Source organism: Carcharhinus amblyrhynchos, chromosome 15 (genome assembly GCF_965287045.1).
Source record: "Carcharhinus amblyrhynchos chromosome 15, sCarAmb.v2.hapA, whole genome shotgun sequence".
Lineage (NCBI taxonomy): Eukaryota > Metazoa > Chordata > Chondrichthyes > Carcharhiniformes > Carcharhinidae > Carcharhinus > Carcharhinus amblyrhynchos.
In genome coordinates this window covers 51178149-51200020 of record NC_137338.1, presented here as the reverse complement: position 1 = coordinate 51200020, position 21872 = coordinate 51178149, and the positions used below count along the sequence as shown (strand labels likewise).

At 39.6% G+C, this 21872-nt stretch overlaps 1 protein-coding gene across 1 annotated transcript in view; it reads right to left on the bottom strand.

Annotated features, from left to right (window-relative positions):
• Nucleotides 1-1256: 1256 nt before the first annotated feature.
• The window catches only part of LOC145353298 (glycerol kinase), a 95881-nt gene continuing 75265 nt past the window's right edge, over nucleotides 1257-21872 (bottom strand). The window contains exons 16-19 of the mRNA XM_080203920.1: nucleotides 16925-17045; nucleotides 13289-13432; nucleotides 8303-8380; nucleotides 1257-3059 (exon numbers count right to left, since the gene is read on the bottom strand). Of these exons, the coding sequence (XP_080060046.1) occupies nucleotides 3040-3059; nucleotides 8303-8380; nucleotides 13289-13432; nucleotides 16925-17045 (363 nt within the window). The 3' untranslated portion in view covers nucleotides 1257-3039. The remainder of the gene's footprint in view (nucleotides 3060-8302; nucleotides 8381-13288; nucleotides 13433-16924; nucleotides 17046-21872) is intronic.

The window sequence follows — 21872 nt, the reverse complement described above, 5'->3', positions numbered from 1 at the left end:
CGGTAAACATCTTTATTAAATTGTTCATCAAATTAATAAGTACAAGTTTTAAATAAAATATTTATATATAGAAATCAACATTGTAAATAAAAAATCCAGAATCAATTTTACTGTTTTACAAAAGAAATCACAGTTTTTCCTCTTTGAAAATTAGTTTCCCCAACTTTCACTTAAGGAGGTATTGTTCAAAATAGCTAGTTTGCATAAATATCTTGATTTACAAGTAATCCATATTCTATTCATTCCTATAAATAATTTTTAATACATGGTAAAAGCGCGCTAAATCACAACTTGTAACATTCATAAATATTGATGTATGTATTATTTATTCGGACAATCTTGACAACTGATCCATTGAATGAAGAGGTTCAATTGTCCACTGTCTCATCAGGCAGAGTCATGGCTGAGTAAACTGAAATATACTGCTGGATAATTCTTGCACTGCAATATGCTTGCAACACATATTAAATGTTATTGCTGCTTCTGCCATGATGGATCAACAGCCCTACAATTCAATGGCATTTGAGAAAGATTTGACCATACCTCAGAAGAATGGAATTTGGTGTGACACAAACATTCAATGAAATATTTTAAAATCAAACTCATTATACTTCTGAACAGCGGCAACAATTTGATTTATTGATCTTTAATGTGTGTGAAAGAAGTGGTGCGATTAAAGGTAAAGCCTTAAATATACCATGCATTATCTCAAGATCCAACCACCTTTGGAAGCAGTAATGTGTAAACTGCAGTTGATGCCAGAATTCTACACTGATGAGGTGCAAAGTTTTTGACCCACCCACTACAATTTTGTGCTCGTTTTTAAAAATAAGCAATCATGAAGGAATGTATTTTGGTGCTTTACCAGGTTAACAATCATGCTGTATTGTGAAGAATAGTGAAGAGCAAAGAATATATGGAGTTGCCATAATGACAACTGTTAAAATAGGGCATTATTACAAAAGACTTTGCTTATTATATTATAAACAAGTTTAAAAGTAGCACATGCACTACGTTGTATGGTTGTAAGAAATACAGAAACTTTGTTCCTACAGGTTTATAAATTTTTCAAAAGTTGCTGTAACTCAGATTTATGGTGGATTTCAAACATTCTGAGAACTGAATTGGCCAGAGTCAGTGTCAGCCTAATAGCCGTTCAATATTCTGTCCAGGCATGATTTTCGTACTGCAGTTGATAGCCAACATGGGGTTTTTCAGCAGTTTCTAGGTATATATACTAAATTAAGCAACCACAGTTAAGTATTCCAGACAGTACGTTAGCACTGCATGGGTTTCCATTTAATGAGTATGAAGATAACCTGTGCTTTCATCACAAATTAAATGTTATTGTTGCTTCTGCCATGATTGATCAACAGCCCTGTGATTCAAAAGGGATTCAAGTTGCACAAAGAATTAGAACTTTGTGTTCTTGAGTTCTTTGTTGGATTTCTGATTGACCATTTAGATTAAAGAAGTCTAAATAGCTGGCATTATATGACCTGCAAGAATTATCTGTTGGATTATTCATAACTGCAAAAGGCTGAAGCTTGAAAAAACGTAATTAACTCTTTGCACATACTCTTCAAGATCCATGTTTACATTCATTTTGTAGTACAATACATGCATAATATAACAACTTCCAAGTGTTAATGTTGTTGTTTAATAAAGGATTCGGAAGAGGAAGGTGAAACCAAGTTTGCAACTTCAAAAAACCCCCACCAGAATGGCACTACTCCATTGATTTTAAAAAAAGTATTTTGTTAGCACAGAAATCCCAGCTTTGACTCACCATCATTGAAGGGCATTTCTTGATTGAAAAGACATCTCAATCACCATTTGTCCTGATCTAGGTTCTGATTGGTATATTATCATTTTTATTTCTTTGGGACCCTTGAATTCTTTCTGTGAACCCTAGAGGGCAATAGAACCCTGGTTGAGAACCAGTTCTTATACATTCGGCACATTGCTTCAACTCTGGTTTAAAAAATGAATTTTTTGTCTTTATGGGGAAAGAGTAACTTTTGCTAATTTCATATGTGCCAATTAAGAAGTACCTATAACTACAATTCAAGGGCTCTACATTAAGTTTGCTCAGGGCCATTCTAAGTTTTAATAGTCTCAGAACTAACTGTAATCACATGTTCCTACCTGCTGGAGATTTTGTTATGGCCATCTATGCTACTGATTAGTTCCCCCCCACCCCATTTGATTTTTATTTAGGCGTTCACTTTTAAATATTCATAACTCAAAACATTCCTTTGTACAGTGGCACAGCAGTTAGCATTGGTGCCTCAGTACCAGGAAACTGGATTCAATTCCCAGCTTGAGTCACTGTCTGCACATTCTCCCTGTTTCTGCATGGGTTTCCACTGGGTGCTCTGGTTTCCTTCCACAGTTCAAAAGCCATGCTAAAACTCTCCCTCATGGTACCCGAACAGGTGCTGGAGTATGGCGACTCTGGGATTTTCACAGTAACTTCATTGCACTGTTAATGCAAGCCTACTTGTGACTAATAAATAAACTTAAACTTTACTTAACTGTCATTTACTTCTGTCCTCATCATCTTACCTGTCAGCAGACATATTATCATAAAGGATGCTTTAGCAGGGCAAATTATTGCAAATCAACTCTAATACAATCTCTAGCATCTGGAAGGAATCAATCTGTGAAAGACAGCCACAGTTTCAGTGTGTACAAAACTGCAAGTCCTGGACTTCAAATATTAGACAATACATTTGGTAACTCCATGTTGGGTTTCTTTTCATCCACTTCATCTGATTTTCCGCAGCAATTCTTGTACTGAGTTCACAGATCCATTTCTTTATTATGTTCTGATATTTAAGTACCTGCGTATATTTGTACTTTGATAATACCTAAAAAGGCACTCCCAAGTAATGTTCTGTGTCCAGACATCATAATTGATAAGAAAATAATAATCAGCTCTTTAAAAATTGTAGCATTCCCAGGCATTTCTAGCCAATCTGGAGGCAAAATGTCACAAAGCACTACATGTTATCTTTTTATCCCGTTATATTACGTCTATGGGAATTCTGCAGTGCCTAGAAAGAAAAGAATACACAGTGAATTATACTATCCATTTTTTTTGTCTGCCAGGTGACTGACAAATGTGGATATCCATCAGTGTTCAGGAATTCCTAAATTAAGCTACCAAGTGTCTACATTAGAGTTTTTTTGGCATAATATAACACCTGCACGTTTTTCCTATTAAAGCACTTCCTTCATACGCAAATCTCGTGTGTTTTGGTGCAGGGTGCCAAGAGCAAATGCTTAAGGACTTTCAAGTGTACATTGAGTTATGGTGATAGTATAGCCATCCACATCAATATTGATTTACCAGCAGCACATTAGTAAGATTAAGGCTTCAACTCTGTAGATTATTGCCTTCTTAAGGCAATGACCTACAGAGTTGTCTGAAGCTGAATAGAAGAATTACAGGCCTGAGAAACAGGTTTGCTCCTACAAGTGCAATTAGTGACACAGACAGGCCAGTTAATTAACATTGCTCCAGAACATTATTCTACTCCCTGGCTTAGTTACTGATTTGCAGTTCATCAAAGGGTTTATTCCACTTATTTCAGTGGGATGCAGAGATCTGCAGCCATTACATGCTCACTTCGCATCTCAACCATGAAGGGCAGTAAAACTCTGCATGTAAGAGCAAATGTTCCCATGACAGTTCTTTAAGTTACATTTTCCAACAGCAGTAATCCGAGCCTTTTAGTTTTAAATACCCTTCTTCCTCCTCAGACACAAGCATTCTGTGTTACAACAAAATTTGTACAATGGCAAATGCACTACCTAACGGACAAGTTAGACTGAAACATGGAAATAAAATTAAGTCAGAAATCAAGATCCAAAAATATTAAAAACCCCCGATATGAGTTTTATACTTAACAAATTTGAGCAGAAGCTAAATATTTCACAATCTACCTTGCTGAATTCAAGATCTGGTTTACTTTATAAATAACAAATGCCAACATTAGTAAAAAGATTCAAAGTGAGAGGCGCTTTCCTCCAAGGCATCCACAATTTCCAATTTTCCCCACTATGAGTTGAATGTGGTTCGTCACCAGTAACAATCTGTACCAGCACCAATCTACTGGTAGACATCTACAGAAATTTAATTCAATAAGCTTTTATGCTTTCATGTAGATTATGCCTCACACGTGATACTTTTTGTCCTAAGCGGATCACTTTCGATTTCACCTTGGGAGTTTTGGAGCCTTCCCAGAAGAAGTTGGTACAATTTGCAGCTAAAAAAATCAACTCATATTTTGCTGGTGAAAGATTCAGCAGGGTTACCTGTAAACATCTGCAGAATGAAATCCAACAATAATCTGGTCAGCCTATCCAATCTGATCTGGGTGATGGTACGATGGCACAGTGGTGCCTCACAGCACTAGGGATTCCCGCTTGGGTCACTGTGTGGAGCCTGCACATTCTCCTAGTGTCTGCTTAGTTTCCTCAGTTTCCTCCCACAGTTCAAAAGGCATGCTAGATATGTGCATTAGCCATGCTAAATTCTCTCTCAATGTACCTGAACATTATATGATTCCATCTACTTTCTTACAATGTTATCTATCTTTGGACAAGTGTGGATGTGGGGCTTTCTATCTCGTTATTTACGTCTTTAACAAGTCTGGTCAACAATTGAAGTGCTAACACAGATCCTTGTGGAGACTACCAGTTGTAGTGAGCTATTTGAGTACCTGCCAATTATCCGTGCCTGTTTCCTGACTGAAGAATGAAGCTTCAGCAACTTAAATAACAACTAGTCTGGATCATTGTCTGTCAGGAGAGGTACACCAGAGTGTGGTGACTAAGGGATTTTCACAGTAACTTCACTGCACTGTTAATGTAAGCCTATTTGTAATAAGTACAGTTTTCCAAACAGTTTTGACTGATCACATGGACTCAATAGAAAAGAAGTCCTGAATGGAAAATGAATTGGAACCCAGGATTATTTGATTTTCTATTCAAGGTTTGCTCACTAAAATTTGTGGGTTTTCATCTCAACATTACTTACTAATAATGTATTAATTCTTTGATGTGGTAACTGTTACAGAGCCTTATAAGTTCCATTAGAAGATGGCTGTCTCTGTTGGGCAACATGCCACCTTAGTTTTTGGAGCTAAGACCTTGGAAAGCAAAATAATTTATGTATATTTATCTATTATGTATCCTCAATTATATGTTGTCAAAAAGTGGGCATATTTTTAACTCCAAAAGTAAAGAAGTTTAACCCTTTCATTGCATCTTTGCTATTTTTATAAATCTGGGAATTTTGGTTTTGTTTTCTATGTTTGGTACATACTTCTTGAGAAAATGTTCTTAGGACTAAAATATCTAAGCTGTGTTTACACTTAACATTTCACTTATAAATACTTTTCTGATACTGCTTAAGAAATAAAATTCACCAATGCCTGGTATAAAAAGGAAAGGAACATGAACAAAATTACTAGAATACTTAATGGAAACATAGCAGAAAAACTTCACTATGGATTTTCCCCAACTCAACTGCAGTATGTTCAGATTGCATCTAGTTATTTAAAACAAAATCTGCTGTATTGAAAGGCAAATTGTTAAAAATTTGAACATAGAGTAAAAATGCCAGAGTTCCCCCCCCCAAACCCCAACAGTAAGACTGGCAACAAGTAAGTGGAATCTTATAGAAATGGCAAAAACAGTTAACAAATAAATCCACTTCACAATTTACATCACAGGGTTTGAGGTTAGCCACCCCAAAATCCAATAATTTTTATTTTAATAATTGTTCCAATATTTAATTCATTAAATTTACTTATTACCTGAACTGTGCAACTAAATACAAAATAACAACTGACTGAGATCTTAATAAGAAAATAAGAGGGCAAATCAGCCATTTAGCCTTCAAGCCTCCTCTACCATTCAATGAGATCATAGCTGATTTATAACCAAATTCCATATATCCAACTTTGCCATATATCCTTTAATACCTTTGGTTAAACAAAATTTTCTATTTATAATTAAAAATTGACCTAGCATTAATAGGTGTTTGCAGAAGAGAATTCCAAGCCTTTCTACCCTTAGTGTCTAGAAGTGTTTCCTAATTCCACTCCCAAAAAATTTGGCTCTAATCTGACTCCCCAGCAGCCAAAATAACTTCTCTTTCTAACTCATCAGTTCCCTCTAACATCTTGAATATTCTAAATCATCCCTTAACATTCCTAATTATGAGAAGAAATTAAACAAATTAGGAATTTTATCAAATATCAGGGGATAAAATTCATAGTTCGTTTAATTTCTTCTCATAATTTTACTCTTGGGAGTCCAGTTATCATTCTATGAAATCCACCAGCTCCAAGATCAATATTTCATTTCTAAGGGGTGATGGCCAGACTGAACATAGTACCTCAGGGCTTTGAATAGCTGCAGCATAACTTCAAATCAATATATCCAGAGAACTAGAGTACAAGAGGGCAGCATGCCTTTTTGGGTTTTTTTGTACTTGTCCATGACAATTTAAAGATGTATGTACTCTCCAGTTACTTTGGATTTCTATTGTTTCTAGCTTTTTTACCATTTAGAAAGTAACCTGATCTATCTGCTTTAGGTCCAATGTGAATGACTACAATTCCTACATTGAAATTTATTTGCCACATTTTTGGTCATTCATTTAATCTGTTAATAGCTCTCTATAATTATATGATTCCATCTACTTTCTTACAATGTCATCTACCCTGGGACAAGTGTGGATATGGTGCTTTCTATCCCATTATTTACATCTTTAACAAGTCTGGTCAACAATTGAAGTGCCAACACAGATTCTTGTGGGCACTACTGGTCGTAGTGAGCTATTAGAGTACCTGCCAATTATCCATGCCTATCTCCTGACTAAAGAGCGAAACTTCAGCAATTTAAATGACAACTAGTCTGGTCTGCCAGGAGAGAAATTTATTCAACTTCTGATTTTTTTTGCATGAACAGCAGTTATTTGCACGTCTGCTCATTAAGTGTGTTCCATGTTCTTGAGAAGTGATCAAGGTAATAAAAGTCAGCAACGTTATACTGCAGGATAAAAAGAAATCTGCAGTTAAATACCAGCAAATTCTCTCTCTCTCTGCATAGTCTGTTAAGTACATATTAAAAGGTGACTTTATAACTTAAATGCATGAATTTAAATTTTAAGTTTAAATTCACTCTATAACCAGCTACTTGGTAGTGAGAAGCTATAACCTCAAGGATCTCATACTTCCAATTTTCTTCCATCAAATGATATGCTTTTTTTTAAATATGCTGTCAGCAGAAAATTGCTGACACTCACCAGTGACCTCGAAGAAAGCTGCCAACAAAGATACAGCATTGATTTTTCTTTTCCCGGTGTTTGATTGTGATGCTAAGTCTACAGAATTTCTAACTGCCTGGCAGCAATGATACCATCAAGCAAACTAGGAAATAAGGTCCATTTTTCAGGACAAAAGAGGTTGTTCAGTAGTGATTACGACTTTTAAAAAACTCAATTACATACATTCAACAAGGTGTATCCTTTTCTTGGGAATTTCCGACAACGATATTACAGAAGTTCATGTCAATTGAAAATCATGTCATAAAGTGCATATGGCAACAAGTTCCACATTTTAACAACTCTTTGGGCAAGAAATTTCTCAGGAGTTCCTTATTGGATTTATTAATGATTATCTAACAAACATGGCCACTAGTTTTGGACTGCTCAACAAGTGAAAACGTTGTTGCTTTCTCAACCCTATCAAGCCCATTCATAATTTTAAAGACCTATGATAGAAGGCTCAGGAGTAATCGCTTTTCTAGAGAAGAATCCCAATTTGTTCAGCATTTCCTATAGTTATAATCTCTTAGGTCAGGTACGATCTTGCAATTTTTTTCCAACTTCTCTACTGCCTCAATATCCTTTCCGTAATATAGAAACCAAAACCATTCACTGTGATCTCACCAAGGTTCTGTACAAACTTGACATAATCTTCAGCTTTTGAAATGTATCCCATTAGAAACAAGCCCGTGTTTAGTTTGCGTTTTATAACCTTTTTAATTTGTATTGATACTTTTAACAATAAATCCTGTTGCTCTTATCTTACTCTGATTCTAATTTTCCCAAGGACTATGCAGCCTCTTTATTCCTTATACCAAAGGCACTAACTCATGCTTACTATATTGAAAAGAAATTGCCCTTTACACACCAATTTTGAAAATTTATAACGTCTTTGTGTACTTTGTCACAACCTTGCTCAGTATTAACCATAATTCCATTACAAAAATAAATTCTTACCAGCGTCGTCGTCTGCTTTTTCCCAGCCTCTTGATTTTTCTACAGCTAACTTCCATTTAGCAAAATGTTTGTCGCTCTCTGAAGATTTAAAATAGTATTCATTAAGTCATCTGAATATTACTTTGAAAACTATTACCTATTGGCATGTCCATTAGGAATGCCCCCAAAGTAATTATGAAATGAATAAAGCGATTTTTTATTGATCTAGAGGATTTCTCACCAGCTAGGTTGGTAGCTTTGTAACATACATTCAGTACCTGCCCCCTTAAGCTCAGGCAAGTAATCAGTGATCATCATTTCTCTCAGTACTTTCCTCCATAATGTTTATTCACATGATAACAAGACCCTTTCCATCCAAAAAGATTTTTGTACAGTACTGCGTTAATTGACTGAAATTTGGTTCACAGATGGGAAAGAGCTTACTCCTTACCAAACCCTATACAGCTGATCATACTTCCTGTCTGCCCACCCAAATTGATACAGTGGCAATGTGCTCTCATCATCAAATCACACCATGGTGTCTCCCCTTACAGCTTACTCCTTCCACCATTTTCATCTCTTCTCTAAAATCCTCACTGTCCAAAACTGTTCCATGTCTGGTCTTGAGGTTTTCACCAAGATTTACTATATTTTACATGCCTTAGCTCTTGCATTGAGCAACTGGGGATCCATGCAGCATTTCATAGTCAGCAGCACATTGGTGCATTCAGGTGGTAACCAATGCCCTTTACAGGAGGGTTAATCATTATGTATAACTTTGCTCTGGCTGAGGATAGGCAGGTCAGAGATTCACAGGTTTGACAATGAACTTTGTGTTCTCAAAAGTGCAGGGAGCAATGCACTGAGTCATGTGACTATGCAGGCCCTGGCAGCAGTCCTTGATGTTCATCAACTGTAAGGGCATCCATTCCATCAATGTGCAATTGGTATGCGACCTTCAAAAGCAAATGCTGCGTGTGCGCATAGTTCTCTGGGAGTTGACATGGCTCTTACATCCTCAGTGAATTGCTGGTGCCTGGGATGTCTGAGGGACCAGAGCATCTGCAGGAAGGGTTGCTGGAGGATAAGGGCTACTGACCCATTTAAATACTTGCTCATGACTCCAATATCTCACCCTCAGACTCCAGCCAAGGAAAGGTAGAATGTTGGTCATGCCGTCACACACTTCCTCATAGGACCACAGGACTGCTGAAGATGTGATTCAGATGTCTGGACCACTCAGATGGCTCTCTGAAATATGCACCAGAGAGGGTTTGTTGCATGATCAGTTTGCTGTGCCCTTCACAATCTGGCTGTGCAAAAAGATGAAGCCCTGCAAGAAGCCCGGGTCAGATGATGAGGGACAACATGAGAACCCTGATGTCATGGAGAAAGGGAGATGTGGAAGGCACGCCCACTGAAAGTTTAGCTCCTCCTAGAATCCAAGTCCGATCATCAGGAGACATCTCCTCTAGCCGTCCAAGCCATTTCCCAATTTATGGGCAAACACTCAAACCATCACTGAGAGGACAGGTCCTGCATTCACATTTGGGCCTTATGATTCACTTGGATTAAATCTTAGTTGTGGTCATCGGTGCTCTGCTAATCTAACTCTCAAATTCAAGTCTAGCAAAGAAGAAAAGTGATGTAAGCAGAGGCTGGATACTTCCTACACCATGTAAGGATTCAAACACTTAGGCCTCTCATCCTATTTTGGTTTGGGACACTATCAGTTAGAAAACCCAGATGTGAAGAGAGTCACATAGCTGATTAGTCACCCTTAGCCATTGTGATCCCTTGAGGACTAAGGATTGAGAACTCACCATCATACACTCCTAATAACGAATTACACGCAATTTCCTGACGACGCACAAAGATATGGTACCAAGTGGCACTGAGGTTGACATCATGGCCACGATTCTCCCATCTGTGCCTGCCAGGCGATGTGAGTGTGAGGCCTTAAACGGGGATTTGCGCATGTACAGGGAATGCATGCACGTCTCCCAGAGCCAGCGAGCAGTCGCTGGCCAGACCACACTGGAAACAAGTAGGAAGGCAGGTAAGTCATTAAATTCTTTTTAAATCTATTTTAAATATGTAGATTTGCTAACTATCGGGTCTCGATCAAATCTCCCACCTTGCCAGGGGTACTTCTTTCTGGCGGGATTCAGATTAGCTTCTGATGTTCAGGGAGCTAGCAAGAGACCCCACTGGAATGAAGGGGGGACAATCGGGGACCCTCCAGGGATTGGGCAGTGGGGTTGGTGCCCAACGCATGGATCCCTGGCAGTGCCAGTCTGTGCCAAAGGGACAAAGTGCCCATGCCCAGGGGGCACCTTGGCACTATCCATCAGGCATCAGACAGTGCCAAGGGGGGCAGTGTGGTGGGGGGGGGGGGCTAGGTGCGATTGGTGGGGGCAGGAGGATGTTGCTACCACTCTGCATTGGGATCGGTCTGGGATGGAGGGAAGGCAGCGATTGGAGCAGGGGGGATTGCCATTGCTGGGGGGTGGGGTCTGAGCATTGGGGCATTCTGGGACAGGGAGGTATCAGGGTTGGCCTGGGAATTGCTGTGGGGGCCGCAATCGGGTTGTGTGTGTATGTGTGTGTTTTGTGGGGGGGGAAGGGGGTGGTGGATGCTGGAGAGGCAGCACTGTGGGGGCTCTGGGCTAGCCAGCAAACTGGAGTTTGACAGTTTGGGGCCACTACACATACACAGAGCTCCAGAACTGTCAGATTCCAGTGCGAATAGGCCTCACACCCCATCGGTTTTTTAATGAGATTCACGACTGGGCCCTCTGCATTGCACAGAGCGCAGAGATTCAGGTGAGAAACTGACCTTTCAGAACTGTTGTGATCTAGTACACTTTTGCCACCAATTCAGCAATTTTGGGAGAATTGCCCCCCACATTAATGTTAACCTTAAAAGAGGACACAAAGTGTGAGGTTGAACCTGCAAATAAATGGACTGCAAAAATCCAAACCAAAATGCTTTCATCTGACCATTACATTCACAAATGCCTTGGAATGGTTTTCAAAAAGTGTAATTTGTGCACAGTGACAGAGAACCTAAGATCTTGAGGTGACATCAAAACTTTTCAACTTTGTTCACCGTACTACTACACCTTGGTGCAGCCCCGATATCCACAGCAGGGGCAGAGGCAGCCTGCTGTTACAAACTTGGTGTGGGGAATATGAAATTGTTCTAATGGTGGATTTAAGATATAATGCAAATAATGAAGTGTCTGCACACACCATGCATGTGTGGAAATAAGTTAGGCTTCATCTGATGCATATTTGCTCTATCTGTTGTCTCACATGCAAGGCCCTGAGATAAGCTGGCAGATTTGTCCTTGGGCAACAGGTCTCTGTGTCATTGATTGTCAGCAACTTCTCAGCCTGATCTTTGAGATTCATAACGGAAGTCAGGGGTTCCTATGTAGAGCCAATTCTCCTCCAAATACTTGAGCATCAGCAGGGTCACCTGGAGCAATGTATCATATGGGAGAAGGTGACCGTTATCCAGACTTAGGGTTTGTTGGCTTGGGGAAACCAGGCAAGAGGTCTTAAGAAGTAGGAGTTTAAATATTCTATACTGCTCAGCATAGAAGTGCAGGTGTTTGAGTCCATAGTCAATGTTGAGTCTTCCAGGATGTTCAGGAGGACTGCAATATTCATTCCTGTAGGGAATTCTCTACAACCATCTACGATCCTGGCACAAATTAACACAGGGAACGATGGTAGGGCTGGATGGTTTCTGGTGTTGTATGATGCAAAGTGGGAGACTCTGCTGAAAACTTCATTGATTTAGATAAGAAATTCAGAGCTTTCATATTTTTAACTCTTGATATCATAGGATCAATTAACTCTCCATTCTCAAAATATCTTTTATGTTTTGTACAAACACGTGCATGATGCTATACATATAAAGAAATATTGTCTTCACAAAAAGAAATTCAACTGATTTGAGTGCAGATACAACACAATAACCACAATAGTAAATTCACACTAAACTTTGCTAGCGCTTTTATCATAACAAAAAACACATCAATAAACTTCACAAATTAAAACTGGCAGGGAAAGGAATACATGCCAGAAGGAGAGGTTAGTAGGGAATGACCAAAATCTGACTAAATACTTGTGTTTTAAAAATACTTTAAAAGGTTAATGGACATGCTGTGGAAGTTGGGGGAGAGTGGAGCAACTTACAAAACAAAATTGATGACTCAAGCTATCAGTTATTACTCCAAATATCGTGTACTATGCTCCCATTAACAACCGTTTCCATCAATGGTTGATGGGCAGTACTTTTAAACCATTGTTCAAGTTGCATGTCTCTACTACAATTTGTATATCTTGTATACTGTTCGGCCTAAAATATTAAACCAAAATCTTGGTAGGGAAACACAGGGGCAACTGGCAAATCCGGAAGTTGTATGTGATAAGTAGGTTTAGGGATCTCTGCTGCAGAACATATATATTAGCTGAATGGGACTGACTCATTTATCACATTGGCAGAATTGCAGGTCATGGATACCCATTCTCACCTGCTTTTTTAACATTACACCAAACCTTTGCTTTTATTGCACCAAATAGTGCACATTATCACAAGATGATCATTTCATACTTGTAAAATTTAAGTTTTTAGAATTTACTGGAACACAATTTTAATTTTATTTTGCCACAGAGCTAAACATTTAAAGATTATCTGTAAAATCTTCCATTTTTTTTCAAATGGAAGTACCCTGCAGATCCCAATAAGAAGCAACCCAAGAAACTGACCAGTGTGTTTGTTATAAAAGTGTTCATTATTGTCAGATTCTTGCTTATTTTCACTGGCATGTGCAGAATGCCAAAATAAGGAATGCAGTATGCTGCTTGTCGCATTTTAAGCAGTAATTCTGCAATTATAATAACACGTTTCTCTAATTAACAAAAAAGTGAAGCACTGTAATTTAAAACATTGAACACTTTCAGAAAAGTGTTTCAGACTAAACATTTTTTTACCTTCAGGATCTATCTGTGGCTCAAATCTCTCCCATACGACTGCTGAGTTTCCGTCAGGAGACAGACTCCACACTCCAATACCATCTGCAGCACCAGCAGCCATAGCAGCACCTAGAGCTGTTGTTTCTGCCATAGCTGGTTTCACTGAAAGAAAAGAAAAACTTGCTTGCTGTGTGTTTAGATTATTAGTACATTGTTTGTAAATGTAGGTGCAATGACACAAGTTGGTACACTCCACGTCAGCTCAAAGAGCTGACTATTTCATGTTAGTCGGTGAGGTTTTTAGGGGGCTTTATGCTTGCTGGGTACGGCTCTAAGTAAATCAATGAATAAACCAGGGTAAGGATGGGACAACAAACAGCTTATGACTGCGTGGTTGTGGCCAACTCATTTGACTGTCCTAGGGAATCCAAAGCAGTCCAGACAGCATTAACTGTCAACTGGAAGTTTAAACTTCTCAGGTAAGTACTGTGATATGCATGCTTTGGGACTTACTCGGTGCCTTGACCTGCATCACTAGCTTCCATTATGTCATTTGGCACTCATGATGTAAGAATCTTAAGAACTTGGAGCCAGAAAAGACAATTTAGCTCCTCATGCCTGCTCTGCCATTCAATAATCATGGCTTATCTCATCTTGGCCTCAATTCCACTTCCTTGCCTATTCACTGTGGTCCTTCAAACCCTTACTAATTAAAAATCTGCCCACCTCTTCCTTAAGTTTACTCAAAGTCCTGGCATCCAACATGCTCTAGGGTAGTGAATTCTACAGGCTCACAATCCTTCAAGAGAAGTAATTTCTCCACATCTCTGTTTTAATTCTGCTACCTCTTATCCTAAAACTATGACCTTTTGTTCTAGATTGCCCTACAAAGGAAGGATCTCTCAATACCCCTTATCATCTTAAGCATCTCCCTTAGGTCTCCTCTCATTCTTCTAAACTTTAGGGGGTTTAGGCCTAAACTGCCTAATCTCTCTTCATTAGACAAGCCCCTCATATCTGAAATCTAGTGAAACTAGTGACCCTCATCTGAACCACCTCCAATGTCACTACATCCCTCCTCAGGTAAGGGGTCCAAAACCATACACAATATTCTAAGTGTGGTTTCACTAATGCTTTGTAAAGTCGCAGCAACACTTCACTATTATATTCTATTCCTTCAACAATAAATGCCAAGATCCCATTTGTCTTCCTTATTATCTGCATATTAGATTTCTGTGATGCATGCATGAGAACACCCAGATCTCTCTGCACCAAAGCACTCTGAAATTTCTCTCCATTGAGATAATAACTTGCTTTTGTATTTTTCGTACCAAAACGGATAACTTTTTTTATCTATGTTAAATTCATCTGACAAACTTTGTCCTGTTCACTTAATTTGTCCATATTCTTTTGTAAATTTCTTATTTCATTATCACAACTTATTAACAGCTATCAACACCTAATTTAGTGTCACCAGCAGTATCCTACCCCTGCATTCAAATCATTTATATACATGTTATTTATATCAGAAGATTCAGGCCATTGTCTTGATTTTCAAATCCCATCGTGCCCTCTCCATTCCCTAACTATGTCATCTCCTCCAGTCCTACAACCTTCCGAGAAATCTACAATACTCCCATTCTGGACACATTACCAACCCCGATTTTAATTGATCCATCACTGGTGGTCGAGCTTCAGCTGCCTGGGGTCCAAGCTCTGAAATTTTCTGTCTAATTCTCCCTGCTTTTCTACCTCTCCCAAAATGCTCCTTAAAATCCATCTCTTTGGCCAAGCATTTTCTCATCTGCCTTGTTTCTCCTCTTGTGGCAATAAATTTTTGTTTTGATAATGCTCTTACGAAACACCTTTGGACTTCTTGCTGCATTAAAGGGTGCCATTTAAACACAAATTGACGTTGGTTGAACCAAATCAAATCATTAGGAATGCATTTGCAGTTGCAAAAAATATGAACAAATATATCCACAACCAGAGCTGTGTCAAACTTTGAATACAACTCTACAAGTAACATAGCACATGATATGCAAAAGAAGAAAACAACTGTCTCCCACCCTTTAAATGTGCAACATCCAAGGACATTTGCAACACAGTATAATTAATTTAGTTGGCAACGTTTAATCATAGGATTAGATAGACCAGTGATACATTTGGTAGAATAGACCATTAAAAATTCCAGAATATGCGATGCAAAAAGGGCGTGGAAAGGAGAAGGATCACTTGGCTATCCATAGCAAGCTCCAAATGTTAGCAAGAGCAATTGAAATAAAGTCCAATTTGTAGGAACAAGCACTACCTCAAGGTTCACCATTCCCAAAGCGACTCCATACGTGGTCAACTTTAAACTAAACGTTATGTTTATGGTAGCTTTCAAATGTTGACTGCTATTGAACAAAGTGAACAACTTTAGTTTAATCTTATTACCTTTTTACTTTGTAGTAAGTAATGTTATTGTCAATCTAGCATTTCTACTATTTCTCCAAGGTTTTCACTGACCTGGAGGAAATGGAGAAAACTCCTCAGAAAGTTTACCCCAGTGCCTTCTGCTATGACCCAGGCCAGAAACTCCAAGGTGTCTTATGAAGTTAATACAGACTGAAGTTTTGCACATTGATTTTGGCATGGGTAAACATAACGTGTTTCACCACAGAAATAATTCAGGTGACCCATGAGGAAACGTTTACTAAACAACATTTATTTAAGAACTCAGTCAATGTATAGTAAGAAAAATCAACATTTACCAATTACAAGTTTCAAGCATGATACAGTATAAACCTTACCAGCCAGCTAACTGTGGTGTTCCAAGTCAAACATCACCCTATAAACAAATATACACCCCTTCCTAGAGTGGCACAAAACATATATGCTCATGTGATGCTGGATCTTGCAGCTTTTTAACACTTGATGTGAATTGGTCCTTTGAAATGTAGGATTAAAACTCTGAGGCTTCACAGTCCTGGAACTTTCAGTAAAGAGAGAGAGATAGAAACACACTGCCTTCTTCCACTCGTTTGCAACAGTAACTCACAGAATTTCCAACTTCAGGGAGAGGGAAACAAGAAATACTGTTTTCTGTTTCAAGTCCAAACAGCTTCTTAGCAAAATGACTGGATTTTTTCCAGAAGCATAGCTATCCCTAGCCACATGACATAAACTGTCAATCATTCACAATTAAGCTTCACTTAACAATCTCCAAGGGACCATAAATCTGCATTAGTCCAGATTAAATTCAGCAACATATCCATCACATTGCTTCAGCAACAATTAGAAATCACTGCTTCTTGACAGTTCATCAACAATAAAATACCAGGGCCTATTTGAAAACCTGCAGAGAAATGTGATTAAAATACATTTTTAAAGGCACAGTATCATCACACTTCACCCACAGTCTGTAGGTAAGACTCAGATTGCATAATCTTCATTAAATTAACCAAAAAAGTCTAGATAATTTGTATGGAACTATATTCAACCCACTGTAATGCTATGTAGCCACCATTCTTTTCAGAATGATTCATATTTCAGGAAGGGCAATAGTACTGTCCATTTTCCAATGGCTCTGGAAGAAAATTATGCATTACTTGATTGCTGAGATTACATATTTTGTGCAGGGACCAAAAAGGGTGAAGCTTGGATTCTTACCTACTGGTATGGAAAGAATATCTGCTTGAAGTTGCATCATTATCTTATTAGTGGTCATTCCTCCATCTACTTGGAGACTGTCCTGTTTGACCCCAGCTTCTTTACTCATGGCCTCAAGTAGCTAAAAGAAGTAATGATCGAAGAGTAACAGAATTACAATTAAGTCTTTTTTTGTTGCCCTTCAATAGATTTATATTTTGTCGACATCACCCAATATACTTTACTCAACATGTAAAGGACTATCTTAAAATCTGAACAGTTAATCACTTCTCTTGTATTTCCCACAAAACATAGGGTGGGATTTTCTGGCCGTGTTCACTCCAAAACCAGAAAATTCCGCCCGAGGTCAATGGATCTTTTCGTCCCTCGCCCGCTACAAATCCCATGGCGTGCAGAATGGGAGAATTTGCCCCCTGATGTCTCATTTTTTGCTACAGAAAGCCATATAAAACAGCTTTGCTTTGAAGTGGAAAATTATAAGGTTATTCCAGCACCCGCAGGTTTAATCAGACTGCAAGTAGAAATAAGGCAGTAACATTGTGCGCTGATTTTACAATACACACATTAGTTAAGCATGAATAGGAAAATTCTAAGGGCACAATCCTACCGGCTCGCTATGCAAATTGGCCGGTGTGGCAAGCCAGTAAGATAGGGTGAGAGGCGAAAAGTCACATTCGCACCTGGTTTCTCACTGTTTTGCTGGAAGCTGATTTCAATATTAATGATATCATTTAAATATCATTAGTGAGTCCTGGACGCTGTCTTCTGGGCTCAATTGAAATGACCTGCTTAGTGGTTAAGTTCCTCTCTGACAAGAATCCATCAGGGGGGATCAGATGTGATGGCCTTGCTGGTGGGACCAAAGGCCATTGCGACCCCTGGGTGGTCGGAGGCAGGGTTGGACAGTTCTGCTGTCCACCGAGCACTGTGGCAGTGCCAAGGGAGTGGGGCCTGAGGGGAGGTGAGAGCTCAACAAGATGAAGGGTGGGGGGAAGAAGGAAGGGAGAACTCTTCCGGGGTGGCATTTGCGGGGTTGGGGAGAATTCTGCAAAGGGAGTGATACGGGGTGCTGGGGGAACTCTGTAATGGGGGAAATCAGGGGGCTGAGGGAACTCTGCAAAGCGGGTCATTGGAGTCAGGGGAATCCCAATAACCATAGTTTGGTGGTGACCAGTTCAGAGAGCAATCAGCAGGTGGTGGCAGTGGTGGTGGTGGGGGGGTGGTGGCGCTCCCGAGTTCTGCTTGGGGGATGACAGCAGATCTCTCAGTACACTGGGAGATTGGGGCATCTGCACAATGACATCCCAAGGGCTCAGCAGCCAGCTTCACTGGCAAGATTAGGCTCCGTCCCTCCCCTGCTGGCAAGAATCATATCTTCGCTCTTTTTTGCACTAAGAGCCATAAGATTGTGACTTGCTGCTCACCCAAAAAAAAGTGCGATTCTCTCCCATATTCTAGCTCGTTCGGCACTTACAATTCTTTTCGTAAAATTCCGCCCTAACAGTTTCATGCCACAGATATCTTATAAAACATGAACACAGGGGCTAAAGCACAATGTGAGCATGAATTCATTATAGTGCTTTAAAAGGGAACAGCACAGGGTCACGAGAGAACATTTTCAGTTACTGGGGACTAATTGTGGGATTGTTGGGACGAGAAGGATTCCTGAGTGATACTATCTTCTGGAACTTTGGTTAATTTTCTTGGAAGGTGGGAAAGAATTTTCCAGTCATTTTTTCTAACTTGACCCAAGTTTTTCGTTTCTCCTGTGGTTGCAGCTCTGCCAGGAGATTCTCTGACAAGGTGGTAGGAGAAGGAACAGCTAAACGGTATAAGCGACTGAACTGTGTCGAGATGAATTGGTTTGATGGATGTGATTGTACTTTACAATCTTCTTTTTATATTGTATGCATGTTTATGCAGGTAACCCAATTAAGATTATTTGGGAGTAAAACTGGGTTGTGTGGCTAAGTTTTCTTTTTGATTAGATGAAAAGTTTTGAACGGCGTTTAAGATGTAGGCACACTTGTGACAGGAAATGTGCATCCATGGCATCCTGTAAAAAGATTTACACACGCATGTGCATTTTGTTATGACAAAACGTGATGTGAGCTGGCGCCTCCTCTATTCAGTTTTTTGGTTGGTTGGAACAAAGGTTTTAATATTTTATAAGTAAGGAAGTTGTCTTCTGCTCATCTTGGAGGCATAGATTTTTGAGCATTACAACCACTTGCAGTTAGCTGGTTTTTTTGTAGAATTCTGTAGTTCAGTACTTTGTTGGGGACACTCTTGAAAAGAGAGGGACTGACAGAGTGAGAGAAGCAGAGAGAAAAGACAGAGATCTTGCCTGCTCTTTTCCAGAAGTGTCTTTCAATGACTGTCATGTTTCTTTTCCTGCTGCTATCTCTTTCTTCTCCTTGGCAGAAACAGTTTGTAAAACCCCTCTCTGTCTGTATGTTCCCAGGAGGAAATTAATTTTGCATCTCTGTATTAACTGTTGAAGACCAAGCAATCCCATTTTTTTGTTTTTTGCATCTCTGAAACATTTGACACATTTCAAGATATAAATCAAGGAGTTGGGGGGTTTATTTTGTCCTCCACAGGCGTTTTGAATGTCCGATGAGTATCTGGCTGCTTAGCACTTTTCACTGTCTTGCATTTTTCATGCTTTCCTTTTAAAAATATTACTGTTTGAAATGGCCTTTGACAACATTCCTGCAGGTTTGGAATTCTACGCAATAGGTCTGTTGTGCAATTCATATAGAAACATTCCTTCAAGTGGCAGCCATTTTTGATCAGTGCCTTTTCTTGCATTTTATTTTTAAAATGGGTCTTCTATAAACAGTTCAATATGTCTTTGGTTAGCTGCTAAAAGGAGTGGCTCACTCAAAGTCCCAATTTTATGTTGTTATAACACTACCAACCACCAACTGCATGAAAAGCAGTCAGATGATTAGGCGAGTCTCAGTCTGCAGTGCTGCTCTGAAGGCACTCCTGCTTTCTTTTGCAGTTTCACATTCCAGCCAAATACCCTGTCATACCACTATACAGCTGAACAATCCCCAAAGCTGTTCTCACTCCCCACCCCACAACCAGTGGTATTTATAGGGACCATGAAGTACTTAAAAGATTAATTGCTGGATTATTCCTTTTGACTGCTGACATGATTCAACATAGGTTTGGAGGTTTCCTGCATCTCGTTGAAGTTTTAGAGAACCTTACAATGAGAGTTCTTGCTCATCTTGCAGTGCTTTATTTATGTATCAAGTGAGTTACTGCACTGAAACAAGTTGCTTCCAAATACAAGTGGCTTTGTCAGGCCTCCTCGAACAATTGAACATGATCAGGAGAATGGAGATAGCCTACACAGAGGGCAAGCAGCTTGCAAGCAATTGGGGAAGGGTGGTGTAGTGGGAGTCAGGAGGGGTGGGAAAAAAAGATACTCAGCAGGATGCCACATCTGTAGATGAATTTCAGGGTCCAATTAGGATTTCCAATTCAGGGCGACATAGTGGTTAGCACTGCTGGCTCACAGCGCCAGGGACCAGGTGGTTCCCGGTTTGGATCACTGTCGGTCGGGTCTGTGCAGAGTCTGCGCAGAGTCTGCACAGGTTTCCTTCAGGTGCTCAAGTTTCCTTCCACAGTCCAAAAGACACGCTGGTTAGCTGCACTGACCATGCTAAAATTTCCAAAATACAGTTCAAATCCATCCTGGCCAATTACCACTTCTTATGATCCCTGGAGAGACACTTAGCTTTTAAAAAGAAATCCCAATAACCAACTTAAAGGAATTGCACTAAAACATTTCAATTTTTAAGACTTTTATTGTAACAAATGAACTAAAAGCAACATTGACGAAACACTATTTTAGTGGGCAGCTAATATTCCAAACTACAGGAAAGAACCCTTATTTAACACTTATAACAGATCTCCCTCCAGAATTATACTTTACTTTGAACCCTTAAGTGAAAGCACTTAGATACTTTCAACTCCTGAAAACTTGATTCCTTTCTTTTACATTCTCAGCTGCATAAACTCTGACTCTCCTTTAATCGTGAGGGATGATTTGGAGATTCATCCTTCTAGTGAATGCTAAGCAAACCTTCCATCTCGGTATCCTCACAAACCCAATCTCATCAATTTGAATACAAGGTTCCACCCATATTTTTGAATGGTGAACCATACAAACTTTGATGTTTCTATCTCTCTGCTCTCTTCTTAGAACCTTGCAGATTGACTGTCTTTAAGTTGTGATATTTTAAGAAAACCCTTCATCCTACAATGTTTCCTATCTCAAAACCGTTATCATGGCAATGTTACTGACATAGACCTTAAATCTTGGTAGAAATGCAAATTGGATATCCTTTAAACTCTCAATTCCATTAGTCTTGAAACTAAATAGAGAGGTTAAAGTGTAGTCATTTAACAAAACTTGACATTCTTAACATCTGCCTGAAAACCAACAGGCTGGAACCTTGTCGATGCACTGGGGGCTTTTGCCAGTTAGCTGATAGCTGCCAGGGTCACTGTTGAGTGACCCATGCCGCCTTTTTGAGAAGGCCCACTGAACCAGATGCCAATCAAGCAGTGGCGGAGTCTGTGGTTGGCGTTTCCCTGGAATCTCTCATTAAGACCTGGTGACAAATCAGGGGCCAACAACGGCACAGCAACCAAGGCAGAAGGTAAGTAATGTGGGGGCAGGGGGTTTGAGGGGGGAGGAGTGTGCAGGGAGTTGGCAGCAATGGTGGGAGGTGGCAGGATGGTGAGACTCTCAGTAGATTCCCCCTTTCCAGATGTATATTTCCTTGAGTAGGCACTGAGCACCATTAATCAAGGGACTAACCTGACCCATGCATTCCCTTTCCCCTGCCAGTGAGAGGTTGGCTGCAACATTACCTGTCATGCATGCTGCATGGCCTGCCTGGAGCTGGGTTAATTAGAGTGACAG